Genomic DNA, 26,303 nt, shown 5'->3' with positions numbered 1-26,303 from the left:
TTCAAAGTGGCAGTGGGTGTTCTCTGGGAGCGTTGCTAGTCAGTCACATAGAGGCCCTCCCCTTTTAGATCCTATCACTCATCAGCAAGGGAGCTCAGGCACACTTGCATATCCAGTCACAAGCTGCATTTTGGTATTAATGGCACTTCATCAAGATCCAGGGAGGGATCACCTTTGCATTAAACATACCCATATTCAGTCCAGTCAAGCTGCAGTGCTTGTGCATTCCAGTTCCTAGGGAGATGCGTTTACAGGTATGACTTGGTCATGGTTTCTTGCAAAAAATTCCCACTAGGCAATTCTGGAAAGTGACTGGGCACAAAGGCAATATTCAACTGATCTGTGTTTAGAGTCAATTTATATCAGGGACGCAACATTTACTTCTGTTAGCCCTGCAGAGCCAAGGCAGTTCAGAAAATGAGCTTGTCTATTCATCCTTGGGTATAATTAACATTTATTTAAGATCTCATTATACTCAATGTAACAGGCAATAGGAAAGATGGATCGGTGTAGCAGAGCTATCCAACATAAACTTTTCCAGGGTTACGTTGCGGGACTAGTGAGGCAAATATAAGGGGCAGTTCACTGTCAATAAAAACAGAGAGAAACAAGTGATTTGGAATATTAATGTATCAAATACATTATCCCAACAAAAAATGCTATAATGTCCATATTAAGTGTGCCATGGTGGCCATGCTGATCCAGATTAATCCCTGGTATAATTCTGCTGAAGTTTATGGAGTTACACCAGAAATGAATTTAGCCCAGAGTGTCTGGATAGCAGTTTATTACACAGGATGACCAGTTGAGCTGTGTAAAACTTGGGCTAGTTTTGCCTAGATTCATGAGCATTCCAGCGAATCTGAGCCAACTTTTGTACAAATCTTAAACCAATTTGGGGTGAGAGTTGGAAACTGCAAAAGTTGGTTAGAAGTCAGTCCAGCCACAACTCTGCTGTTTTGGCTGAGCTGCTTTGAGGTTTTGGGTTTGTTAGAATGACACACAGTAGCCAGATGTACAATACTGAAGGCTTGGGCTATCTCAAGAGTAAGCAGGCCACAGCTGTCACACATGCTTAGACCGAATGGACAGTACAGGGAAAGATGACTGACTCAAACTAGGGTGTGTTTCCCTTTGTAGACTCCATGGGGACATGAATCAAAACTATGGGGGAACCCCTATGAACTGATCCTCATGTTCTCCCCTCTTCCGTTTGACACAACTCTCCTGCCCTGGTCTTCCTTCAGTAACCTACGAACTAGAACTGTGGTACATCGTACCTAACTGGCACTGAACGACTTGCGCCTGTCACATTACAGGAGTCTTTCAGACTTTAGTACATATGAACAGGTTGTCTGTGTTTTCTTGAACACTTTCCATTGTGTCACAATTCCTTTTTGTTCTTGAATTAAATCCCTTGAAAACAGGGCATACTGGCACATACTTCAACCACTGTATCCTTTTTACCACGCTCATTCCAAATGGAAAATCGTAGGTTTTCAAATTTGCAGCTGTGGTTCTGTCTGCATGTGCTCCGGCCTTCCACTGAACCAGCCCACGCTCCTCCTGTGTCCCTGGGGAGAGTGAGAGATCCTGAGTGTTAGGACAGCAAAATAACTAAATAGCTTACTCATTCCAAGTAACGAGCCACTGGATGTAGTTCAAGTTCTGCACAAACACTTGTCTGGAGAAAGGATTGTTCCACAGCAGCTCAGACCATTGACTAGGCTGGTATCCTGCCTTCTGAAATGGCCAGGGCCTGATGCTTCCAAAAAGACAGAAAAATGCACCTGGCCAATTGTTCAATGCTCTACAAGGAGGTGAGGGGGAAAATATACCCCTACCTTTTATACCTGAAAGCATGAGATTGCATTACCTCACCATCAGTGGATGGGAGATGCAGTTAAAACGATCCTGAGTTCCCGTGAGAACTCTGCATGCAGGAAACAGGGCAGGATCAAGCTTGTAGTGCTACCTATCTCGCTAGAGTTTGTAAGATTATCCCACCCTTTGTAAAAACAAACAAACTCTGCCATGGTGTTTGACCCAGTGTTTTTCTGCAGCAGTGAGTTCCACAGGTTCAGTTTGTGCTACATAAAATATGTCCTCATACTTATAAACATGGTACTCTTTAACTTCACTGAGTGACCCTTAGTTGTCACAGAATGAGATGGGATATACAGGAAGGACTGATCAGTTTTACCCGTCATTATATTGAATTAATTACTCAATAGATTCCTCTCTAAAAGCTTTTCTTTTCCTATTATTTAGCACTTGGTGACTCCAATCAAGACTGGGCCCTATTGTGCTGGGCCAGTGATACTCAGACTGAGGCTCACGTCTAATGTGTCTCCTGCCTATGATATTAAAATACTGATTTAATTAATAACCGATCTATGTTATTAACCAGTCAGGATGCTTTTACTATGTTATTAACCAATTGTTAATACTTAAGAACATAAGAATTGCCATACTGGGTCAGACCAAAGGTCTATCCAGCCCAGTATCCTGTCTGCTGACAGTGGCCAATGCCAGGTGCCCCAGAGGAAGTGAACCTAACAGGTAGTGATCAAGTGATCTCTCTCCTCCCATCCATTTCCACCCTCTGACAAACCGAGGATAGGGACACCATTCCTTACCCATCCTGGCTCATAGCCATTAATGGACTTAACCTCCATGAATTTATCTAGTTCTCTTTTAAACCCTGTTATAGTTCTAGCCTTCACAACCTCCTCAGGCAAGGAGTTGACTGTGCGCTTTGTGTAGAAGAACTTCCTTTTATTTGTTTTAAACCTGATGCCCATTAATTTCATTTGGTGGCCCCTAGTTCTTATATTATGGGAACAAGTAAATAACTTTTCCTTATTCACTTTCTCCACACCACTCATGATTTTATATACCTCTATCATATCCCCCCTTAGTCTCCTCTTTTCCAAGCTGAAAAGTCCTAGCCTCTTTAATCTCTCATCATATGGGACCCGTTCCAAACCCCTAATCATTTTAGTCGCCCTTCTCTGAACCTTTTCTAATGCCAGTATATCTTTTTTGAGATGAGGAGACCACATCTGTACGCAGTGTTCAAGATGTGGGCGTGCCATGGATTTGTATAAGGGCAACAAGATATTCTCTGTCTTATTCTCTATCCCTTTTTTAATGATTCCTAACATCCTGGTTGCTTTTTTGACCGCCGCTGCACACTGCGTGGACGTCTTCAGAGAACTATCCACAATTACTCCAAGATCTCTTTCCTGATTAGTTGTAGCTAAATTAGCCCCCATCATATTGTATGTATAGTTGGGGTTATTTTTTCCATTGTGCATTACTTTACATTTATCCACATTAAATTTCATTTGCCATTTTGTTGCCCAATCACTTAGTTTTGTGAGATCTTTTTGAAGTTCTTCACAATCTGCTTTGGTCTTAACTATCTTGAGCAGTTTAGTATCGTCTGCAAACTTTGCCACCTCACTGTTTACCCCTTTCTCCAGATCATTTATGAATAAGTTGAATAGGATTGGTCCTAGGACTGATCCTTGGGGAACACCACTAGTTTCCCCTCTCGAGTCTGAAAATTTACCATTTATTCCTACCCTTTGTTCCCTGTCTTTTAACCAGTTCTCAATCCATGAAAGGATCTTCCCTCTTATCCCATGACAACTTAATTTACGTAAGAGCCTTTGGTGAGGGACCTTGTCAAAAGCTTTCTGGAAATCTAAGTATACCATGTCCACTGGATCCCCCTTGTCCACATGTTTGTTGACCCCTTCAAAGAACTCTAATAGATTAGTAAGACATGGTGAGTCATTTTGCTGTGAGAATAATATATATATATATATATAACTAGTAAATGAAACAATGAATTCACACAACTGTGGCTCTTTTGCGTAATGTTGATCACTGATTTGACTCCTGAACCACGGAGGTCTGAGTATCACTGGTCTAACTCTATTCAAAGAGAGACAGGCTCTTATTGCATAAAAATCCTGCTCTACCTCCAACTACAACACTGAATCATTGATTCTGCCAGAAGATAGTTTGCCAACAGCAATTAATATAGCTTAACCTCTCCAGCCAGGACTGAAATCATAACTAAAACAATATACAACCAGACATGCACAAAGTGACTCAAGCCGCTGACAGCACCAGTGCATTATAAGGCCTTGTCGTGAAAGCTTGCAATGGCTGTACCTGGAATGGTGTTGTCCAATATGAAGGCAATGCCACCCCCAACAAACATTTCTGTTGTTAACAGCACTGTTAATATTTGGTCCACTTCAGGAACACCTATAAAACATGCAGAATGTTACACCGATTAACACAGAGCACTGGGTTAGATGCTATCGTCTGTCTGAAAAAGAAAAATAAGACTAGTGTGTGTATTTAAAGATGACTGGCTGTTTCCTACCAATAAACTCCAGTGATGCCATGCAATACCTTTGATTATGACTAAGGCGTTTGTGGGCCCAGATTAGATTAAATTGATACTCAAAGACATCTCTCTTATCTACCTACCTTCCTGCTTTCCCTCTTCACTCGGCTTATATGAGCATCTCAGGCCCACTGACTCAGTGTATGTGTTATCTCATATCCCATTGTCCATTTTGTTTTATTAGAGTTCCTAAAAATCTAGTTTATAAAGCACACCATGTGTTGAAATGCTGAGAGTAGCTATAGGCACATATCAAAAGGGAGAAGAGACCAACAGCTGCAAACAAAAGCAAGCTAACTAGGGTTTAGATCTCATTTGGAGCAGGACAAATGCCCTAAATCCCCCCACATTCCTATGGAAGCTACATAAAATTCCTAATGTCATTCCATCATCATTAAGAATTGCAATATTGATAATCACTTGTACCATGCATTAGCATGGTGCCCAAGAGACCCACATTTCTATCTTATTCGATGCCAAGAGTTCAGTAGAGTTCTCCATTCACTGCAGTACTAATAGGGGATCTAAAGCATGTTTTGAGGCTTTCATCCAAGAGGCATACCTGTGTTAATGGCATTGGGGCGCGAATCCAAGTAGTTTGGCAACGTCAGCCCGAAAAACATTGCGAATCCCAGAATGAAAAGATTGCGGGAGGAGTTCATGTCAACAAACTGCAGGTTGGAAAGGCCAACAGCTGTGATCATGCCTGAAAATGTGCAAACAGAGAAAACGCAGCCTTGTTATAGACACAGAGGGTCTGTGTGCATTCCGTGCGAGGTAGAGGTGGCCACCTGCTGAGTCATTGGGACTGAGAGGCAAAAAATTAGGTACCACTAAAGCCATCTCTATTCTGAAAGTTGTACCAGTTTAACTAAGGGTATGTCTAATGCTAGAGAGACTATACAGGCATAGTTACATCACCGTAACTATGCTGGCATCAACCCATCACGTAGACACAGCCTACATCGACAGAAAGGGTTTTCCATTGGTGCAGAAACACCACCTGCCGAACGGCCGTAGCTATGGCAACAGAAGAATGCTTCTGTCGACATAGCTGCGTCTACACTGGGGGTTACGCTGGCACAGCTTGTCAGTAAGGGGTGTGATTTTTTTCAGACCTCTGACTATGCTATGTTGACTTAACTTTAAAGTGTAGATCAAGCCTGAAAGTGTGATCCGAATCTGATTAAATCAGACCAGTGCAAACACCTGTGTGGATGCTCTTAATTTGATTTAAATCTGGTTTATATCAATTTAGCTTAAATTGATTCATTACCAAATTAAGCTAAATCAATATAAACCAGCCTGAAATTGAAGTAACTGTGGTCACACTGTATTCTGCACCAGTTTAACTAAATCACTTCTGAAACAGATTTAAAGTTACACTGATTTGACTTCGAATATGGACAAGGCCTAAGGCTGCTATAATGCATTGGCAGCCCCACCACTTAGGGTCAAGAGACAAAAGTATAGCTCGCACTAATGATAATCTCTTACGTTTGGAGGAAAACTTGAACCCTAGAATATAGGCAGTAGCTGTGCATCCCACTGTTACCCTCCCTATCCCCAGTGATGCTATGTAGCTGCAGTTCTTTTGCATCTTTGAGATTGTTTCCTGTAACTGATTCTGAAAGGAAAGCAAGCTGTTTAAGTGGAGAGCTTCAAAGCCAGTGTTGATGGGCACTGGGCAGCCAACTCTCTTAGGCAGCATTGCAAATGTCAGCCTGGCGCAAGCTCTATAAGTCACTTTTAGGCCAATCAAATGTAAATGAATATATTAGGAAAGGATTGGTAGGAAAGAGCACTGCAATTTAATGTTAATTTTGCCTTGATACTCTGCTGATTACATTTATAAACATATCTTTATAGGTACGTTACCGAATAATGTACAGAACATCCCTCCGAGGATAGGGTCAGGGAGAGAGGCGAACAGAGCCGTGAACTTGCCGATGGTTCCCAAAACAAGCATGATCCCAGCTCCATATTGCACCACTCTTCTGCTGCCCACCTGTAGAGAAAAAACAGCAACAAGGTGAAGCAAATTGACTAGAGTCATTCCAGGCTTAATAATATGTAGCTATTATACAGCTCTGTTCATCCAGAGATCTCAAAGCACTTCCCAAAGGAGGTAAGTATTGTTATGGTGGGAGATACCAGATGCCTCTGTGTAGGGTACATCTACACAGTTTCAGAGCCCAAGCTCCAGGCTGAGTGGGAATGTCTAGATAGCTGTTTTTAGCACTATAGTGGGAGCACTGCAAGCCTGAGTCTGTAGACATAGGCTCTGAGATTCGCACCTCCAGGGTTTTTTGCTGTGTAGACATACCCAGAGTTCTACCAGTTCCTTTTCTTAGCATGCAAACAAGGGCACAGTCTGTGAAGACCTGCTGTGTTGTTGCTACGTTTGTGATACAGTTCCTTTTGGGGGAGCTGTTGCAAGCAGGACAGGAGTTGCTCGTTGCCTTACTCTCTCTAACATAGTGGGAATTTTTGCAGCAGCGTTGCTCTCTGGGAACCAGGCACTGGTGCTTGGCCTGAGAGCCCTGAACGTGGTTTTTCTGGGTGCTGTCTGTGACCTCCTCTGCTCAAGGACTGAGCGACACAGTCTAAACAAACATGTGGCACTGACAATATACCCAGACTCCGGCACTGATTTCTGGGTGACAGTGGGATGGGGAAACTGAGATACAGTGAAATGAAGTGATTTGTGCAAGCTCATGCAGTGCCTGAGACCCCAGATCTCCTCACTCCCTGCTCAGTGCACCAAGCTGCATCAGACTTTAGAAATTAAAGAGGGGGGGATGTTCTGTTTCATGGGGAAAGACTGGCGAGCCAGAGCTTTCGCTATGGGCTGAGCACTATTCGTTAGTCTCAGTGGTGAGTACTCTACCCTGCATTGGGTGAGAAACACCAGCAAGCCTGAGCCCTTCTACAGCATCTTCCCTCCAATCTTAGCCCTGCCACGCTCCTGTGATGTTTTATCCCCATTTCCAGGCGTGGGGAACGGAGGGGGCTGGCTCAAGGTAACAGAGAAAACCTGTCACAGAGCAAGGAAGGGAGCTTGGACGTATAAATCCCATATCCCAGTGCAGTGCCCCAACTACAAACCACCTCCCTTCCCTGTGAGCTGGTGTCCTGCGCAGCTCAGCCTCTTTGTGAGTCAGAGCAGCCTCTGGTCGAGCTCTTTCACGCGTGAGGTTGGCAGCTCTCTAAAGTGCTGCTTTGGAAGCCGGACGCAGGCCCCAGGCCGCAGCCGGCCCCGGGTATTGTTCTACGCAGAGTTTTTATTTCACAACCTTCTCTCTGGTTCTGGAAAATCGACCCGAAAAGTCTCGTGTGTTCAGGACACCCTGACCTGGCTCCCACAGCGCTTAGGCAAGGCACTTCGGGTATGTCTACACTGCAATTCAAACCTCACAGCTGGCCTGGGCAAGCTGACTCGGGCTCACTGATGTGGGGCTGTTGATTTCCAGCCTTGGGCTGCAGTCCGAGCTCTGGGACCACCACCCCCACCTCGCAGGGGGGTTGTGAGGATAAATGCAGTGAGTGGGAGGCACTCAGACACAAGAGGGGGCAGAGAAGCACCATAGATAGCTAGACTTACTGACAGATGCCCAGGGACAGAAAGCGAACTCTGACTGCGAGGCAAGTGGAACTAGGCGCGTCCAGGGTCTCAGGGGCAGAAGAGGCCACAGCAATGTCATAGAGGGGCTATTGCAGACACACGTTATATGAACACAGTGACCAGGAAGGGCCTCAGGGCCAGCATCAGAAACTAGATAGACCCTGCACTGAGCTGGGACTCAGGCCCAGATGGAGCGTGAATCCCAGAACGGAGGTTTGGCTGCTGAGAATGCTCCACCAGCTGCCCCAGACCCAGCAAATCTGGGGCTATCAACATTCAGCTGAGCAGAGCAGCCAGGCTGGTGCACTATGAGCGAGAGTAGGCCAGAGTTTCTGCTCCTTTGGTTCTACACTGGGCACACAAAATGGCATTAAGCCACCACAGCACCTCCCTAATTCAGTGCCATGCTGGGCTCTGGGTGCAATTTAGAGCAGCCCTAGTACTGCTCTAAGTTGTGTCAGCTTCCATGTGCTGTTATCCCTCTGCCTGATCTCTTGCTTCCCCAGCCCATGACCTACACCAGGGGCTTGGAGAGAGCTATTATGCCAGCTCTGTGCTGGCTCTAGAACCCCCTCCAGCCTCAGGAGCAGAGTATTGCACGGGCCATTTAAGCCCTCTTTATGGCTTAGGAATAGCATCATAGAGAGGCTACATCATAAGAAAAAAACGTGGGCCATGGTGTCTATGGATCCATGAAGGGTTTTATAGCCTGAACCCTGCACCCTCTGTTGCACCCACAAAATAACCAGGATGCCAGTGGAAGATGCTGATATTCTCTGCAGCACAGGCGAGAGGCCGGTAGCTGTGCTGGGTACCGGCTGATCAGTCCAGGTGCCAAGAGCTTTACAGCGATCCCACCTGACTCAGCACATAGGGGAGGTGTCCAAAGAAGCTCACTGGCTGGTACCTTTGTGATGCCCAAGACACCGATGTTGGGGCTCGAGGATGTGGAGCCATTGCCCGTTCCCAGCAGCCCAGCTATGATACAGGAGATCCCCTCTGTAAAAATGCCTCTGGAAACACAAGCAAACCCAAGAAATTTCATAAGAACATAAGAACGGCCATACTGGGTCAGACCAAAGGTCCATCTAGCCCAGTATCCTGTCTTCCGACAGTGGCCAATGCCAGGTGCCCCAGAAGGAATGAACAGAACAGGTATCATCAAGTGCGCCATCTCCTGTCGCTCATCTCCAGCCTCTGACAAACAGAGGCTAGGGACACCATCCCTGCCCATCCTGGCTAATAGCCATTGATGGACCTATCCTCCATGAATTTATCTAGTTCTTTTTTGAACCCTGTTATAATTTTGGCCTTCACAACATCCTCTGGCAGAGAGTCCCACAGGTTGACCTTGCGTTGTGTGAAGAAATACTTCCTTTTGTTTGTTTTAAATCTGCTGCCTATTCATTTCATTGGGTGAAATTTCATTTCCCATCGCATTGGCAGCTCTCAGGGCAGCATTTGGAGAGGGCAGGGATGCATGAGGGCACTTAGGGGCAGATTGCATGCGGCAGACACAGCCTCCACCGGAGGGGGTGCAGACAGGGCAGGGCTGTGGTAGGAGAATTTCCAGCCAGCAGCTTCTGCTCCCCTGTGATGGGAAAGGGTGCAGCACACATTGCCTGCCACAAGTGGCTAGCAATTCCCCTGCAGTGGGGGATAGCGCCGTGGCCGGGGCATGCCCCAGCCTCGTTGTAACCGTCCCTGGCACAAAGCATGGGCGAGGTTCACATTCACGCACGGGGCACTTGCACAGCATATGGCAAGTTCTAAATGCTTGACAAACATGGGAGATGGGGAGCGTTGTCCCAGTTACCACCTGGGGAGGGCGAGCTCAGCCAGGTTACGGGTGCCAAACGGTAGCCTGTTATGGGGGTCAAATTTGGGTGCCAAATGGTAGCACTACAGCCATGTTTCGGCACCTACATTTCCAAGGTGCTGAACCTGCAGCTCCAGCTGCCCTCATGGGAGCTTTGGGTGCGCAGCCCCTTAGAAAGCCAGGCCAAAGTTACTGAGGGGCCAAATGCTGGGCATTGAAAACCTGGCTAACACACGTGAGCCTAGAACTCGGGTGTCCTGGCTCCCACCCACTGCTGCCCAGTAGGAATCGTCCTGCTGTGGTGCAAGTCCCGGGTCTCCTGCACAAACCTGTGTGTGATTTAGAGGGATGGGTGAGTTGCTCGTACCGTACCTATTAATGGCGTGGATGGGTGGCGCTGGAGCCCCTGCCAGCCTGGCACAGGCGTAGTAATCCCCGATGGACTCGATAATGCCAGCCAGGGTAGCGCTGAACATCCCTAACACAGCCGCTACTGTCACGCTGGGCAAGCCCCACTGACCTGCATCGGGCAAAGCAGAGCAAGGGATGAGCTGCCCCGGGCATCCCAAGCCCTGAACATGGCCATGCCCGCTCAGGAGCCGCTCTAGCATGGGTTCCAGACCGCGCCCTGCCTGGCTCAAAGGGCCAGACACAGGGTGTGCTGGCAAAGGCTGCTCAGCCAATTATCCTTCTGACAAAGCGCACTATGGACTTGTGCTTGGCACAGGTGACCTGGGCAGCCCAAACACAGCTGTGGGGCAGTGGGGGTGGAGGAAGCTGCAAGCCCCTAGAGCCCTCCCCCAACACACACACACTGGGGATATGCTTCTGCTGCTGCAGGTTGCTCCTTGAGAACCGCCCAGCTTTCTTCTCTGCTCCGGTGGTGCAGCCAGCCATGGGGGTGGTGGCTGTGCAGAAGGATGCCAGCTCAGGCCATGCCCGGCCAGCCTTAGCATCTCTCCTCTGCTCCTGGGCCACCCACTCAGCTGTGGGTGTTACCAGTGGACTCCTGTCCCTGTGAATCAGTATGGACCCCAATGGCCCTGTGCAGTGCTGTGCACCAGGGGAGATGGTAGAGGGTGATCTTTTCCCTACATCAGCTTCTGCTGAGTATCTGGTTAGGAGAAAGGGTCATTTCGCTCCCCCAGTCTGAGCTCCAGCATGGGGAGCAGAGTGAGGGGGCGAATTCTGAGGATCAGTGGAAGATACTGAGCAGGGGCAAGGTGCCCCAGCTCCTTGCCTTGCCTGGGGAAGCGTGCAAAAGTGTCCTGCAAGCTGGGCTGGTATGTGCACCAATGGCAGGCAAACCTGACTTGTGCACTGCACGGAAACGTGTGTACACTTCTGCAAACACTTTCCCTGATCCCTCGTGATTCACGAGAGAATCTCATGTTCACTCACAAGGGTACGGTAGACGAAACCAGGGTGCAATTGACATGATTTTCCCCCTGGCGTCCGTCCTGGCCTTGTAGCCATATGCCTCAGCATCGCGTGGGAAAACATCCGTCAGTGTTAAAATATAGCACAGCAGCCACACCACCATGATGGCCAGGATGATCTGGGGATGAAAAACAGAGGCCCATGTAACATAACTCTCCAGGCACACTGAGCAGCAACACCCCTGGAAGATGGATGGGAGAACTGCTCCAAATACAGCAAGAATTGCCCACCATGGAATCCAAACCCCCAACCTACACTAACAACTCCAGGACCATCTATGGCTTCACAGAGATCCCGGTGCTGTGGGACCGTTGAGACCAGCACAGCAACAGCAGGGCTTGAAGTTAGCACATCCAACCCCACAATTCAGCCCCCGTTGAAGAAGCTCTCTCAGCCCTTAGCTGTAGCAGGACCTGCCACACAGTGGAATAGTACCCAGTCCATACTCTAGAGGGCAGTGGTGACACCAGTGCACGCACCCATCTAGGACAGTATTTTGAGGTCTGGAAAAGTTCAGTTAATTCCAGTCTTTCCCCCGTTTATTTCACATTTCCAGGTATTTCTGCTTTCCTGGATTCTGGCCAGCACGGTTAGTGCCAAAATGCCACAGCCATGGCCACGCTTTCTGTAAGTGCTAGCGATTGCTAGCCCAACACCACAGCCCCAACAGCACTAGATCGTTCATAGATGTTTCCGTCACAGGCCTGGAGACCCCCTGGTATGTATCTGACCCAGACCGCTGAGCTGTGGGAGGTTTCACCCGTCATTGGTAATTAGCAGGGGATGGGACCGTCCATACCGGGAACATTTTGAAGATCTGTAGCCTGAACACAATACAACCTTTCCCCCATTTGTACCCAGGCAGCCGAAAGGTCGCATTTCGCAGGTACTGGGCAAATAAAACAATCAGAAAAATGGATCTATTGAAAAGAGAAAAAGAGTCATTAGGACATCCCTAGGAAATGCAGAAGGGGAACTCCCTGAGGGCCGAATTGCACCATTGTCCAGAGATCGTACGCTCTCTGGGCACGGGCCCATCTTTTTGTTCTGCATTTGTACAGCACCTAGTGCAACGAGATCTTGGTCCATGACTGGCGCTCCTGGGCACTACCATGAATAATATTAACAATAGTGTATTTGAACCCAAATGGTTTTAACCAGTTACAGGCCAGTCTATGCAAGCCAGTGTCCATTGGGCTATGCAGAAATGAGAAGGAGAACAGATCTGGTGTATGAGAAGAACATACAATCCATGCTGGTGTGGCAAACATGCCTGTGGGTGCCAGTGGCCAATTTCCCCATTCATCATTTTGTGTCTGCTAAGTTCGGAGTTCCTGTTGTTTTCTGAGAATGTGTCACAAGTAAATGGTGAAGGATAATCCCGGTGAGGTGTTTGCCTTACGTATGTTTAGTTGACTGGAGTAAACTAATCCACTGTTCACTAGCTGGGCTACAACAGCAGGATGTATTGGGTGCTGAGTGGACCTGGTCAGGAATTTTCTGTCAAATGTTTTTTCCTGCAGTGGCTACAAAATCAAGGTTTTTCCAGGGGAAATTTTTTTGATTTTCTACTTGGGTCAGGTCCAGCTGAATCAAAACATTTTGGTTTATCAAACTGAATCAAATGTTTTGTTTCGGGACAGTTTGACGTTAACCTGTGTTTGTCTGAGCTGTGGTAGGGCCTCATGGGAGTTGTAATTTGGGTGCCTCGTGCCCCCATTTTCTTCTAGTGGCCAGACTCCCTGACTGGACTGCATCTCCCATAATGCATCACAGTTTCCCTTCATGCTGAACTGCCACAATGCATCTTGAGAGTCCCATGCCCCTGATGCATTATGGGAGATGTAGTATGGCTAGAGGTGAATGGAGGCATGAGGCATCTGAAGTATAACTCCCATGAGGTACTGCTGCAGCTCAGGCACACACAACTTAATGTAGAACAGAGCTGAAATATTTTGACATTTCCAAACAGAATTTTTTTCAGAACATTTTGCTCTGCCAAAATTTTTGATATTTAAACTTTTCATCCTAATTTGGGACAAAAACACAGGTTGAACTTTCATGGTATTTTCAGTCAGCTCTGGTACTTAGATATGGTGGTGGTTGGTGTCCTATATGCTTCTAGGATAGACAGACACACAGTCAGATCAGTTATCAGACAGATTTTGAACCTTGCATCCTATTGAAAGCTCAGCAAAGCAATGACTAATGCCATCTACTCTTCCCCTCTCAACCTTTGTCCCCCTTTTTGGCTTGAATACTCATTATCAAGTGATCTTGATTATGAAAAAACAATTGCTGTAAGTTACATGGAGCAGCGCTGCATGTTTTCCATATGAAATATGCAAATGTAGGCAAAACTCCCATTGGCTTCAATTAGAGCAGGATCAGGTCTATAGGGCAAACCCCACTGCAATCAGCAAATGCGTCTGGGGATGGACTTTAACCCTGAGCTGGGGGTAACTTGGAGCTTAAGGGCCAGATTTTGCCTCCAGATATGCACACCCATGAGGGTGTGACACTAAGTGCTAGCAGCATGTCAATCTGTGAGCCCTGTGGCTGGTCTCTGTATGATAAGCGAGGAGCATACAATGCTGCAATGCCCCAGTGCGATCCTGCGCGGTCCCCCGCAGCTTGGAAGACTGACAGTCCTATCAGGGAGACGGTGGGAGTGACGGTGAGAGGTCCAATGTAGCTGAGCAGTGCTCCTGGCAGCCCCACAAGCCCGATCACCACTTCCACCAGGCTGGACACGATGATCGCCCCTTGGATCTATGGTGCAAAAGGGGGGGGAAAGCATGTGAGGTGTGGAGATGTGGTCAGCTCAGAGCTGTCACATGCTTCCAGGCTCCTCCGCCCGTGCAGGTGCTACAGATAGGGATGAGCCTGGAGGCCTAGTGGCATTTGCATGGCTCTGACCTTGGGTGCTGAGCCATGCAAATGCCACTAGGCCCCCCATCCCTGGGCAGAGAGCACCGTGGCCATCAGCTACAAGGGTTTAGCCCTTGTCCACGGGAGTGATGTTGTGCTGGGGAAGGCTTCATCATGGAGGAAGGGAAAGGAATAAAGCATGGAAGAACCTTGAACTGGGATGGGAATGGGAATATCCATCCATCCATCCATGCATCCATCCAGTCATTATATATATCCATCCGTCCGTCCATCCATCCATCCGTCCAGCCCATGCTCTTCACAAGTTAGAGAAGGTTGGGTTGAACAGCATAAGGGGACATGCCAGTATCATGCAAGAGCAATTCTAAATGGCTGCATCCTGGTTCAAAGAAGAGCAAATGACTAAAAATATATAAAATGTGACTTGGGTAAAATGAAGCTGACTAGTGAATAAGCCCGGGAGCCGCAGTCAGTCGAGTCGGATGATGTCTGGGAGGCCACAGGCCAGGCCTCTCCTGTTTGAGTGCAGTGCGAGAGCTGGAACTTTTGTAGCTGCTGTAAAGTAAGTCCTCTTGTTTGGTTAGAAGATTAAACCACTGGAGAATAACTGCATTTTACATGTTATAAAACCCAGCAAGTCTGAAACTCTCTGCCATGGCCAGGCAGCCCAGTGATGAGCTGCATTTTCTGGGTCTTAGCCTACTTCCCAGCAGGAGGTGCTGTCTGGTGTCCACCTTCCATTGGACACAGGAATTGCCACATTGGATCAGACCAGGGATCTATCTAATCCAGGATCCTGCCTCCAGCTGGGGCCAGCACCAGTTTCTCCATAGGAAGCTGCAGGGAGACCTGCAGTGGGCTGTTAGGGGCTAACCAGCCCCAAGGGAAAGATTCCTTCTAGCTCTCCATAGTTAGAGGCTTGCTTATGCCCTAGAGCCTGGAGGGTTATGTCCCATTCCAAACTGGATTTTTTTGCACATGGGAGCTTCCCGGGCTGAGGGAGGATGGTGTCACTTCGGTATCTCTCCATCTATCAGCATAGACCTTGTTAATAACAATACCTGGCTCTTACATAGCCCTTTCCATCAGCAAATCTCAAAGCACCGCACTATCTTATATGTATTTATCGTCCCACACCCTGTGTGGTAGGGCAGTGCTAGCCCCATTGTACAGCTGAGAACTGAGGCAGACAGACTAAGTGACTTGCCCAGTGTCACACAGGAAGTACAGGGCACAGCAGGGAATTCACCTAGCCCAGTGTCCTAACTAATAGGCAATGCTTCCTCTCCATTGCTCTGCACTGAGACAGACACCAGCACCATTCACAGCTATGGTGCTACTGGCATGTCTGAGCACTGGCCTGAGATGTGTTTGAAGGTATTTCCCACTGACCAGTCAAGTGCACCCAACCATGGCTAGAGTCACCTGGAGGGCCCTCCTGCTTGTGCGTCTTGGCTGGACATGACTGCAGAAGCAGGGGGAAATTGCTGTGGCTTGCACAGGACAGAAGTGGCACCTGCACTTTGCACTGGCCCCCTGCACAGGGGTGAATCTCATAAACACCAAGATGCGTGGCCCTAATGCGGCCGAGACGTAAGCAAGTTGGGTGTTTGTCTGGGGGGAGTCTTCTTTCCCGTGTCCTGGAGAGACAGATCCCCAGAGCCCCTGAGCCGTGTACGCCCCTGGCGGCGTAGTCAGAGAGCACAGCTTACTTCTCTCATCCTCGGGTGCCACACGTGAGATGTGTTCAGTGGTAACGTCCAATTGCCGTAGATCTCCTCTAAGACATGAAACGAGGCTGTTAGACACGCAGGGATAACAGCACTCCAGGCCCTGCCCCCTAGGGCATGATTCACTGCTGTACTAGTCCTGTTTACACTGGTGCATCTCCCTTGAAATCTAGAGACCCCGCTGTGCTGGCACCGTGTACCCACGGAGTGAGGGCCGATCCCTGTCCCAAAGAGCCGCCCGGCGAAGGGTACATCTGCCCTGCAGGTGAAGGTGGGATTGTAACACTGGTAGCATATCTGGGTGAGCTTTAATCTTCCCAGCATGGGCAACAATAGCAGTGGAAATGCAACGGCCTGGACCAGCAGCCCAGGTATGTACACAGGGGCTCTGGTGGGCTGGTACTGGGATGGCTAGCCTGTGCCAAAGCCTGCGCCGCCGTGATCAATGTTACACACGCCAGCTGGATTAAGGCTAACCCTGGCGTGCCTAATGGTGCTTCAATCACACCTTCATTTGCTGTGTAGACGTGCCCTAAATAGACCAGTGTGAGAGGGGAAACAGAGGCAGAGAGAGAGAAGAAGGAACTGGTTCCAGGTCACCCATCAGGGAACTGGGCACAGAGCCATGGCCTCCTGGGCTGGTGCCCTACCCACTAGACTATACTACCTCTTGATAGCTGTGCTTCAGCCATGACACTTGACACATGACACTGAGTGTTCTCTCTCTCAGGCGCTTGGCTGGCTGTTCCTGCTCACAGGCTCAGAGTCTAACTGACGCCATATATGGGGTAAGGCAGGAATTTTCCCAGCTCAGATCGGCAGCGACCTTGGGGGGTTTCACCTTCCTCTGTGGCGTTGGGGGCAGGTCGCTTGCCAAGTTCCTCTGGGTATTTCTCACTTAATCAGTTCCCTGCCACTCAGGGGCCTCGGGCACTGGTGCACCTCAGCCCCCACTAGTTCGTGCCCATACTAGAACTGTCTCCTATGGGCTTGGTCCCCTTTTGGTTGTTGGGATTAGTGTGCAGGTCTCGAGTGGGGTTGTTAGCTTAATATGCAAGAGGTCAGGCTAGTGGAGGCCCTTTCAGTCTAGTGGAGGTCTGGTGGCCCCTTCTGGCCTTAAACGCTATGACCCTGTTGTACCCTTAGCTATAAGGATTGTACTTGGAGGGGCTGTTAAGTGACTCATGGGCTTTACCACATGACCTGGTTGTAAACGAAGCTTCAGTTACCTTCTGGTGGACATTTCCATTTCTCTAGGGCCAGGATGGACTTGGCAGGAACCAGAAAGGCGAGTGCGCTTGCTTGAAACAGGGGGAGTCTGCATGAGCAAGAAGGAAAAGCCTCATTTGCAATTGCCCGCCGCTCTGCCTCGCCTTCAAAGCTTCCCGTGCAATGGTTCAACAGGGACCAACAGCCAAAAGAAAGTGTGGAGAACAATTGCCATAGAGTCAACCTACCGGATCCCCAGCGTGGTCTGGATCAGCGTGGTGATCCCGACGCAGGTGAAGATGGTGCCGATGAGCTGGCTGACTGTGTATTGGTCCTTTCCCACACACAGGGACTCTGCCAGGAGGAACGGGACGGCGATGGTCCCACTGAAACAGGTCAGGTAGTGCTGGAGCGGGGAAGGGAAAGGAGTCTTTGGTTAGGGCTGTCGTGCAGATCTGAGAACCCACCTTCATTCCCAGGGAGAGTGAAGTTCACCTCTGCACAAGGCCGTGGTACCGCTTAAGTCCCAATGTGCTATGGGACTTAAGTGGTGCGCTGCGACTTGTGCTGGACCTCTGAATGTCAGGGGTTTGCTCTTGCCACTGCTAATGAGACCGAAACTCAGAGTCATGTATAAGGGCATGTGGTATAAGGAAAACTGTATTAAAATTGTACAGCGATCACTTTAGATGTTCAATGGTGTCCTGGTCCTGCTTGCAGGCTAGAGAGCTCTGTAGGGAAGCGTGTGAGCCACTGTCAGTTTGCACCAGACAATGAGTAATACCTGTTTTAGGGAGTAGCCTGCTTTTTCTCTCTCTGGTTTTGTTTCTTTATGTTGGTAAGGGACTGGATTTTAAGAAATAAAGTGGTGTTACATTGCACCCTTCCAGAAAGATTAAAAAACATAGAATACACTAACCTCTCTGTGTGTATGTCATGACCGTAACAGGGCACTGGAAGCAAGAGAGTGGGGCAGTGCCCTCTGATCTCTCCTTTCTTACCTGAAAGCCAAGCAGGATGCAGAGGTACCATGGGGGCACGTCTTCAATTTTATAGATCATATCGAATTCTTTCTGCTCCCTCCCTGTGCCTGTGGCTTGGCGCTGGAAATGGAGAAAGGATGATTTCAGCACCAGCAGGGCCAGAGATTAGAGGTTGGCGGTTAGGCTGAGAAGCTTGACAGAAATCAAATGTGAGCGGATTTCCTTGCTCCCCCATGACTTGGTCTCTGAAGCGATCGCCCCAGTGCAGGGAGATTTGAGACACATCTGCTATGCCCCGGGTGTCTTGGAGTAACATACTCACCCAATCTGTCCTGAGAGCCCTCGGGCCTGCTGCAAGGGCCACATTGCAGCTGGAGCCCCCAGCCGAGAATCTGGCTGGCCCCTCACAGGGAGCCCACACTGGAGCAATAGTTCTGCCCCCAGTGCAGTGTGTTCCCTACTCCATGCCCACAGCAGGGGAGGAAGGGAACTTAGTACCACCCTGTCCCACCTCTCATGCCCCCTTCAGACAGTGAGGGGCTAGCAGGGAGACGGGGCTGCATTCTCCAGTGGGATTCTGGCTGGCTCCTGCACGGGGGGACAAAGCAATCTGTTCCTTGCCCACTCGTGCACAGCCCCCCCTGGGGCCGACTCCAAACAGCCCCCTGAGATTCTGGGTGTCACCACTCAGACCCAGCACTGGTGTCTCTGGTTCCCTGAAGCCTCTGGTTCCACTGCGCTGCTGTTTCCATTAGCCACACATTCCTAGGGCCAGTGCTCAGAGCAGGCCAGGATTACCTAGCATGCACTGGGTGCACTTGCACAAGGTCCCCATCTCAAGGGAGCCTCCACCCACCGGAAACAAGCCCAATCAAAGCTGGAGTGGTGCTGTGACCCCGTGCGCCAGGTCACAGCACCACACGCTCCAATCATGACAGGGGAGCTGATGGGCCAAACCTGAGCAGCGCAGGGCTGGGGCAGGCGAGGGGAGTGAGCGGAGCAGGGTGGCTGCGATCAGGGGGAACTGCCCTAGCTTTGGATGGGAGCAGGGTGCTGAAATGGGGGGAGGGGGTGCTGGTGGCCAGGAAGGTCCCTGAGGTGGTGGGTGAGGGGCTGGGGGCAAGTGGGCGGATGTTGGGTGAGTGGGATGTAGGTCAGGGCTGCTGGGATGTGTGGGGGCTGCCAAGATAAGTGGGGGCAGACAGCTGGAGCAGAGCTCTAGTCTGGGGAAAGTGATGGGCCCCCTCCCAATTTCCAGAGTGCACAGGGCCCCAAAACTCAGTCAGTTGGGCCTGGCTCTGACCCTGTGTTACCCCATGTGCTACCCGGGAGTTCTACAGCTGTTGGCCCTTTGCCTGCCATTTCCAAAAGCTCTAGGGTTTCCTGGGCAAAGTGCAGGCTTGGCGTCTGAATTTCACATGCAAGGGGCAAAGGCCTCTCCAGGGGTATCTTCTCTCCTGAGGAATGCTGTGCATAAGGATGTGGGGCAGAGTGGTGCAATCCACAGGGAAGACCTGCTCTCCTCTTATGCCACCAGCTCATTGGTAAGGGCCCTGCTGCTTGAGGGTTTTTGCCCAAGAAGATAGCTGCCAGCTAGCCCTAAACCCCTGCAGCATTCCCTGTTGCTAGTGGGTCCTTCAGGGATCTGTTCTCAGCCCAACGCTATTCACTATCCTTCTCAGAGCTCTGGAAGGAGAAAATTATTGCTGGTAAGATGGGCAGCGGACACACAAATTGGTGGCGAGATGGACCAAGGTCAGTTATACATCACTTGGTAAGCTCAGCTCATTTGACCAACATGCCTTTTGATACAGCCAAATGCAAGGGACGAAGAACATGAGTCACGCTTAGGAGGAGGGACAGGATCCTGGAAAGCAGTGATGCTGCAGAGGACTTTGGGGGCAACAGAACTGGAGCTCCCAGTGCGATTCTGTAGCTAAAGGGTGAACGTGATGCTTGGATGTGTGAGCAGGGCCATATTGAATAGGAATAAGGAGGTGCTATTACCTCACATGGATTGTATACGGGGTCCAGTTCTGCTGGCCACATGTCAAACAGGATGTGGAGAAATTGGAAAGGGTGCAGAACAGAGTTACAAGAATGATGTGGCGTCTGCCAAGCCTGCCTTATAGCGAGAGACTAAAGAAGCTCAGACTATTTAGTCTGTCCAAGAGAAGAATAAGAGGTGAGTTGATTAAGGTCTATAAGTACCTGCATGGGGAAGAGATTTCTGACAGCAGAGGGCAGAACAAGGCATAGCAAGATCTAGTGGTTGGACGCTGACACTAGACAAATGCAGACTAGCAACAAGGTGCTAATTTTTCAGTGATTAACCATTGGCACACTTGATCTAGGGATATGGTGGATTCTGAATCACTTGATGTCCGTCAATCAAGACTGGATATCTTTCTAAATGAGACGCTACAGCTCAGCCAGGAATGATGGGCTAGATGCGAGCCTCACTGCCTGGGTTCTCCAGCCTGGGTTATACAGAGATCAGACTAGCTGATCAGAACGATCCCCTCAGGCCTTGGAATCTGTGAATGTAGTCCCCTGAAGGCCCAGGAACAGTTGCCAAGACCCAGAGAAAAGCTCCTCTGCTACCACCAAGCCTCTGGCTTCACTGCTCAGACCCAGTGCTTCATCCCCAATCCTCCTGCTAGCGTTACCAGCCCCAGTGATTTTCGACTCTCGCAGTTACAGCTGGTCAAAATACCTGTCACTCCCTCCAAAAAAATTCAAATAAAAAAATCTCCCTTTGAACTCTTTTGTTCAGGTTTTTTTTTTTTATCATCTTTAGGATGAAAATTTCCCAGGGAAAATTAAGTGAACTCTTGGTGTGTCGATTCAGTTTTCAAAAAGTTAAGTTTCTTTAGATGTGAAAGGGTCGTTGTTGTTCCACTCCTCCCGTGCCCAACCCCCCGTTTTGCCACTGAGTGAAATAGAATGCCACTGATGGGCGTTATTTCCTCCCCTCCCTTTTTTCACTCCATCCCTTTTCAAAACGGCCCCGACTTTGGGAACGTCACTGACCAACAAAAAGAAAAATAAAGACCTGCTGTAACTCTGCCACATTCCGCAATGGCCTCAATGTTTGTGTTTCAGAGGGGAAGGGACGAATCTCCAGGGAGCTGGGAAAATACCCGGCGAGTCAGTGGGCTACAGGAGGGCTGCTGCAGACACCAATGGCTGCAGAGGAGAAGGCTCTCGCACCAAGCCAGTTGCACTCCATGGGAGTTTTTCCATTGATGCAATGGGCTTTGGCTCCAGCCCCACCAGTGGTGTGGTGCTGAGACAGGGCAGCTGCTACATGAGCCGGGGCGGGGGGCAACAGAGAGACAAGGAGATAGGGTGGGACAAGCCCACAATGAGCTTTAAAGACAAGGAGTGTCACTTTTTTAGGGACAGACTGTGACGTGCTCAATGTGCCCACAGTGCCCCCCTTCCTCTCCTGTGGTGGCTACCTGTATCGCAGCTGGCAGCAATTGTGGGGCCACTGCCCGCCCTTGCACCCAGCTGGGTGAAGAAGGGGCGGCAGGGAGGCAGTGGGTGGAGCCTGGCCAGTGACATCCCCACAGCATGCTAGCTGAGCCTGCAGTAATGTGCACCAGGTAAAGGGCTGGCACAGATTGCCTCTTCCATGGAGCCAAAGGGGGGCAGTTTGTGATTCCTCAAGTCCCAGCCTGGTCCTTGATCTGCTCCTAGGGCAGCGCAGCCATATGCCACCCCTCGCTCAGGGCTCAGCTGAGCCCCTCACCTAACAACGGACCCCTCCCTCAGCTAAAGCTAGTGGCAAGCTGCAGTCTCAGCTGCCTGGCATCCTAGGCAGAGCGCTGGTCTCACCTTGTCCTCGCTCTCCGGCTCCTTCCCATACGAGTTCTCGGTGATGATTTCGGGGATCCCCTCGTGCTGGGCGGAAGCTGCATTTCCATTCTGCATTTCCCCGAGGGACGTGGAAGACAAAGCAAGTCACTGCTTAGAGAAACTGCTGGTGGAAGCACCATCACCAGGAAAATAAAAGATCACAGCGCAGAACAGGCAGCGCTGATTGGAAGGATGCCACTGTCTCCACCAGGCTGGTGGCTGTTGCTAAAAGCAGCTTGTCTGTTTTGGGAACCCAGAGAGACTCACCACAGCACTGGAGAGTGAAGAATCGGTCTTTGTTCCCCACGTAAAGAGCAGCCATCACCATCCAGTCTGAGTGGCTTTGATTGACATTACAGGGAGCAGCAATGTGAGACAGAACAAACGGAGCATCTCAGTGAGAGCACGGTATGTGTGTCTCCTCTGTGACACGCTGCAGCAGTGCTGCTCACACAACAGCTGCTGGCCTTGAAGCTGAGCAGATTAGGCTTTATCTAAGTTGTGCAGCTTTAACTATATGGGTTTAAAATGTTATCAGAGGCTACATCTTCACTACCCGCCTGGATCGGCGGGTAGAAATCGATCTCTCGGGGATCGAATTATCGCGTCTCATTGGGACGCGACAATCGATCCCCGAATCGACACTTGTACTCCACCAGTGCAGGTAGGAGTAAGCGCTGTCGACAGGGGAGCTGCGGCGGTCGATTTGCCGCCGTCCTCACAGCGGGGTAAGTCGGCTCGGATACGTCAAATTCAGCTACGCTATTTGCATAGCTGAATTTGCTAATCCTAAATCAATCCCCTCCCAGTGAAGACGTAGCCAGAGTGATATAGTTAAAGTGCTACAGTCCCTCAATGTGGACGCAGCTAAACCAGTATAAATGTGCTTATACCAGTAGAGCAATCCCCATACAGGAAGGGGAATGAGCGATACTGGCATGAGAGACCTTTATAATGGTGTAATTGTATCCACTCTAGGGTGGTACCAGTATAATTATATCAGTGAAAAGTCACACTCCCTAACTGTAATAGCTATATCAGTCCGTGTGTAGGCCAGGCCTTAGAAACACAAAGGTACAGTACAGAGAAATCAAATGGCAGTTACATAGCTACATAATATCCCTCCTTAAAATAAATGAATGGATTTAACAGTATTGTCACCACTTGTGTAGCACATTCAAAGACCTTTACAGAACACTAGTTAAACCTCAGAGCACCCCCAGGAGATAGTAGTGACCTATCACCCCCATTTTACAGATGGGAAATCCAAGGCAGAGAGTAAGTGACTTGCTCAAGGTCACCCAGTCCATTGGTGTCAAAGCTGGGATTAGCAGCCAGGAATTCCGGGTGCTCAGATCACTCTCCCTTCACTAGTAACACTGACAGGGTTTGGATCATTGCTATAGAATATACTAGTGTTTAACACCCCTTCCTGCCCTCCCCCCACCACCCGGGGAAGGTGGATCTTGAATAACTGCTACTTTGCATTGTAAAGGAGTCACACTAAATCCGCCACAGTATGGGCCCACTCCTGCAAAGGGCTGAGCCTGCTGTGGGGTGCTCAATGCACTTCACACCCAGTATCTTCAGTGGCAGCTGCATGCGCTCAGCAGCAAACAGCATCAGTCCCTGTATTACAGCAGCCCGTACAAAATAAAGCCAAGTTCCTTGCAAATTTACCTGAGAAAAAACCCAAGAGTTCTCAGTTTCTTGGATCCCATTTCTCCGTCTGTGGTTCTTACCCTCTGGGGCCTGGATTCTGGGCTCTCTTCTCTCCTGGGGACTGACTGAAGGGTCTGCCTGACCTCCAGTCTTGGCCTGATTCTTAGAACCTCGCAAGCCTTTTGCTGAGTCCGTGAACACATAGTGGAGCTGCCAGGGTTCCCTGGGCCATGTCAAAGGGGAGAGCTGCCCAGGGTGAGACAGGTGCCAAGGAGAGGAACCAGCAGCGACAAAACGGCATCACTTGAACCTCATTCATTCCGACTATTAAGTCACTGTTTGATGTCAAGTGCTCCATTCCTGAGTGGCACAGCGGAGTCACCCCTCACTGGGGGCCGAGTCGCTTCCACTGCGCTTCTAAGCCAGAGGCGTATGTTGAATAAGTCAGTCCAAAGGGAAGCGCTTTGTGAAATCTGGCTTCCAAGAATGATCAAATGATAAGTTGCCTTTAACGTCAGACACAAGTCTAAGAAAGAACCTGTGATCACTGCTCCCCTCCCCTTCTAACAACCAACACAGATAGCTTGCCACCCACTTCCCAGATAGTTACATCAAACACTGGTAAGCAAGGAAATGGATGCATTTGGGGAGAGGGAAGGGGAGGGAGTGAAAATATGGTAATAGCAAACAACATGTTCACCTTGGTTTGAGACAAATCTTCCGAACTGTTCCCCATTCTCCTGCAGAGTGCCACTGGGATTTCCAAGGGGACTTTGTAGAGTGACGCTTTTTATGGTCATGGGGAGGACTTTAGTCAATACACCCGACATTGTTCATGGAGTCAATCTATAACCACGGTTATTGGCTGCTGATTGTGAAAGAATGAGAGCTGTGTTTTTAAAGATAATATATTAACTTCATTAATTATGCTTGGCATCGCAGGGGAATGATCAGCCTTTCCTAAACTTATCGGTTTTTCACAGATCTTTTGTGAAAACATTATAGAGCTGAGTTACAGTGTAACTGACTAGTTCATAAATGGACTGAATTACAGATTGCACTAATCAGCTCATCAGGTCTGATAAAGGAAGCACCATCCTGCTGAGCCAATGTATCCGCACCAGCTCTCAGACTCTCTGATGGGTCAGCCCACTGGAGTGCCCCCAGTCAGAGGCTCTTAGATCTGTGTGTGGTGTACATTCATTGGTCAGGTGGTTTTGGTTTGGAAGTAGATTCTCCCCAGATGTGACATTCCACAATGCCGTGGGTGTTTGGATCTGGGGTTTTGGTTCAGGCCCAGCAGACTTTTCCAAATCCAGTCAGAACACCCCCGAACATCTGACACATGCTGAACTCTGGACTGGCCACCTCTGGATAAGCGGTTGTTCCATGGCACTTCCTGTTACAGAGGATGGAACCTGGATAGGCAGAAAGAGAAATAACAAAAGGTACCTGGATATTTTAGACCCTAAAAGATGACTGGGTTCAAGTCTGGATCTTGGTGCCCACGACACCTTGATGCCTTTAGAGCCAGTGACAGGAGGTGGGAGGGACGTCTTAAAAGTGGGCCCAACATGGGCATTTCAGGTCTGCAGACACCACAGCTGTTTTACAAACAGATACGCCATCGGCCAGAGGACAGCCCCAAACTTTGGGGCAAGTCAGCTCTGGATTTGGGTTCTGATCCCAATGTCTTGGCTTGGACCATGCAGAAGTGTGGTAAAAATCACGTCCCTCCCCCCCCCCCCCCCTGCCCAACATCATTGGCTTGGCAAACATTTCTAGTGTAGACCTGGCCTGTATCTCACAACACCACAGCCTCCTCCTTCCCATAAAACATATCTCTCTTGAAATAGCTATTCCAACAAAACTCGTGGCTGGGTGGGAATCGTTAGCAGAGATTCACCCCAGTTTATGTTCAGCACCAGGCCCTCAGCTTACCTGCCTGGGCCCCCAGAAAAGGGGCACAGCCCATTTCTCAGGGAGCTACGGCCACACACTCCTCCCAGAGTGACACACCCTTAAAGGCACGGCCTGATAATGCTGGTTCTAATCTGTTCCTGGACCTCAGCAGCTGAAAGAGGATGGAGCTCAGCTATTCTCAGTGGTGGCAGATGACAGAACAAGGAGTAATGGTCTCAAGTTGCAGTGCGGGAGGTTTAGGTTGGATATTAGAAAAAACTTTTTCACTAGGAGGGTGATGAAGCACTGGAATGGGTTACCTAGGGAGGTGGTGGAATCTCCTTCCTTAGAAGTTTTTAAGATCAGGCTTGACAAAGCCCTGGCTGGGATGTTGGGGATTGGTCCTGCTTTGAGCAGGGGGTTGGACTAGATGACCTCCTGAGGTCCCTTCCAACCCTGATATTCTATGATGCTATGATTCTATGATGAAAGTCGGCACCATCATCCTGCTGTTTGGTGGTGCTGATCCAGTTCCCACTAGCTAACCATCCACCACCACTACAGTAGATAGGCCAAGGACTGAATGTGCCGTGCAGAACGAACTCCCCTTTCACACTGGTGTTTCCAGGCCAGGGGTGAGGCACAATGGCTGGGAATATGGAAGATGCTTGTGCTGCCACTGTCCATGCTGTGAAGACCCAGAATCATTAGTCTCCAGGGCTATCCATCCAGTGTCTTTCACCATCTA

At 49.3% G+C, this 26,303-nt stretch overlaps 1 protein-coding gene across 1 annotated transcript; it reads right to left on the bottom strand.

Moving 5' to 3' along the window:
• Nucleotides 1-24,473, bottom strand: SLC23A1 (solute carrier family 23 member 1). Its single transcript, XM_024194007.3, has 15 exons — nucleotides 24,354-24,473; nucleotides 21,971-22,060; nucleotides 18,146-18,247; nucleotides 17,393-17,550; nucleotides 17,165-17,253; nucleotides 15,918-15,985; nucleotides 13,904-14,085; nucleotides 12,113-12,233; nucleotides 11,275-11,431; nucleotides 10,246-10,393; nucleotides 8,962-9,067; nucleotides 6,308-6,437; nucleotides 4,992-5,135; nucleotides 4,189-4,284; nucleotides 1-1,574 (listed from the first exon to the last, which is right to left on the bottom strand). Exons 1-15 carry the CDS (start codon nucleotides 24,387-24,389, stop codon nucleotides 1,327-1,329), a joined length of 1,875 nt encoding a protein of 624 aa, XP_024049775.2. The 5' UTR covers nucleotides 24,390-24,473; the 3' UTR covers nucleotides 1-1,326.
• Nucleotides 24,474-26,303: the final 1,830 nt, after the last annotated feature.

Source organism: Terrapene carolina, unplaced genomic scaffold, assembly GCF_002925995.2.
Source record: "Terrapene carolina triunguis isolate 2854851 unplaced genomic scaffold, T_m_triunguis-2.0 Scaffold838, whole genome shotgun sequence".
NCBI classification, from domain to species: domain Eukaryota; kingdom Metazoa; phylum Chordata; order Testudines; family Emydidae; genus Terrapene; species Terrapene triunguis.
The sequence above is the reverse complement of the archived record's forward strand: the minus strand, read 5'-3'. Positions and strand labels throughout refer to the sequence as shown.

Bases quoted from the DNA above. Each gene is read 5' to 3' on its own strand.
- SLC23A1 (XM_024194007.3), bottom strand. From the start codon at position 24,389: ATGGGGAACAGTTCGGAAGATTTGTCTCAAACCAAG. The intron at 17,254-17,392 runs GTAGGTTGACTC...TTGCTCATGCAG, and splicing joins CAGACCACGCTGGGGATCCG to ACTCCCCCTGTTTCAAGCAA. The intron at 1,575-4,188 runs GTACAGCCATTG...CACTCTCCCCAG, and splicing joins ATTGGACAACACCATTCCAG to GGACACAGGAGGAGCGTGGG.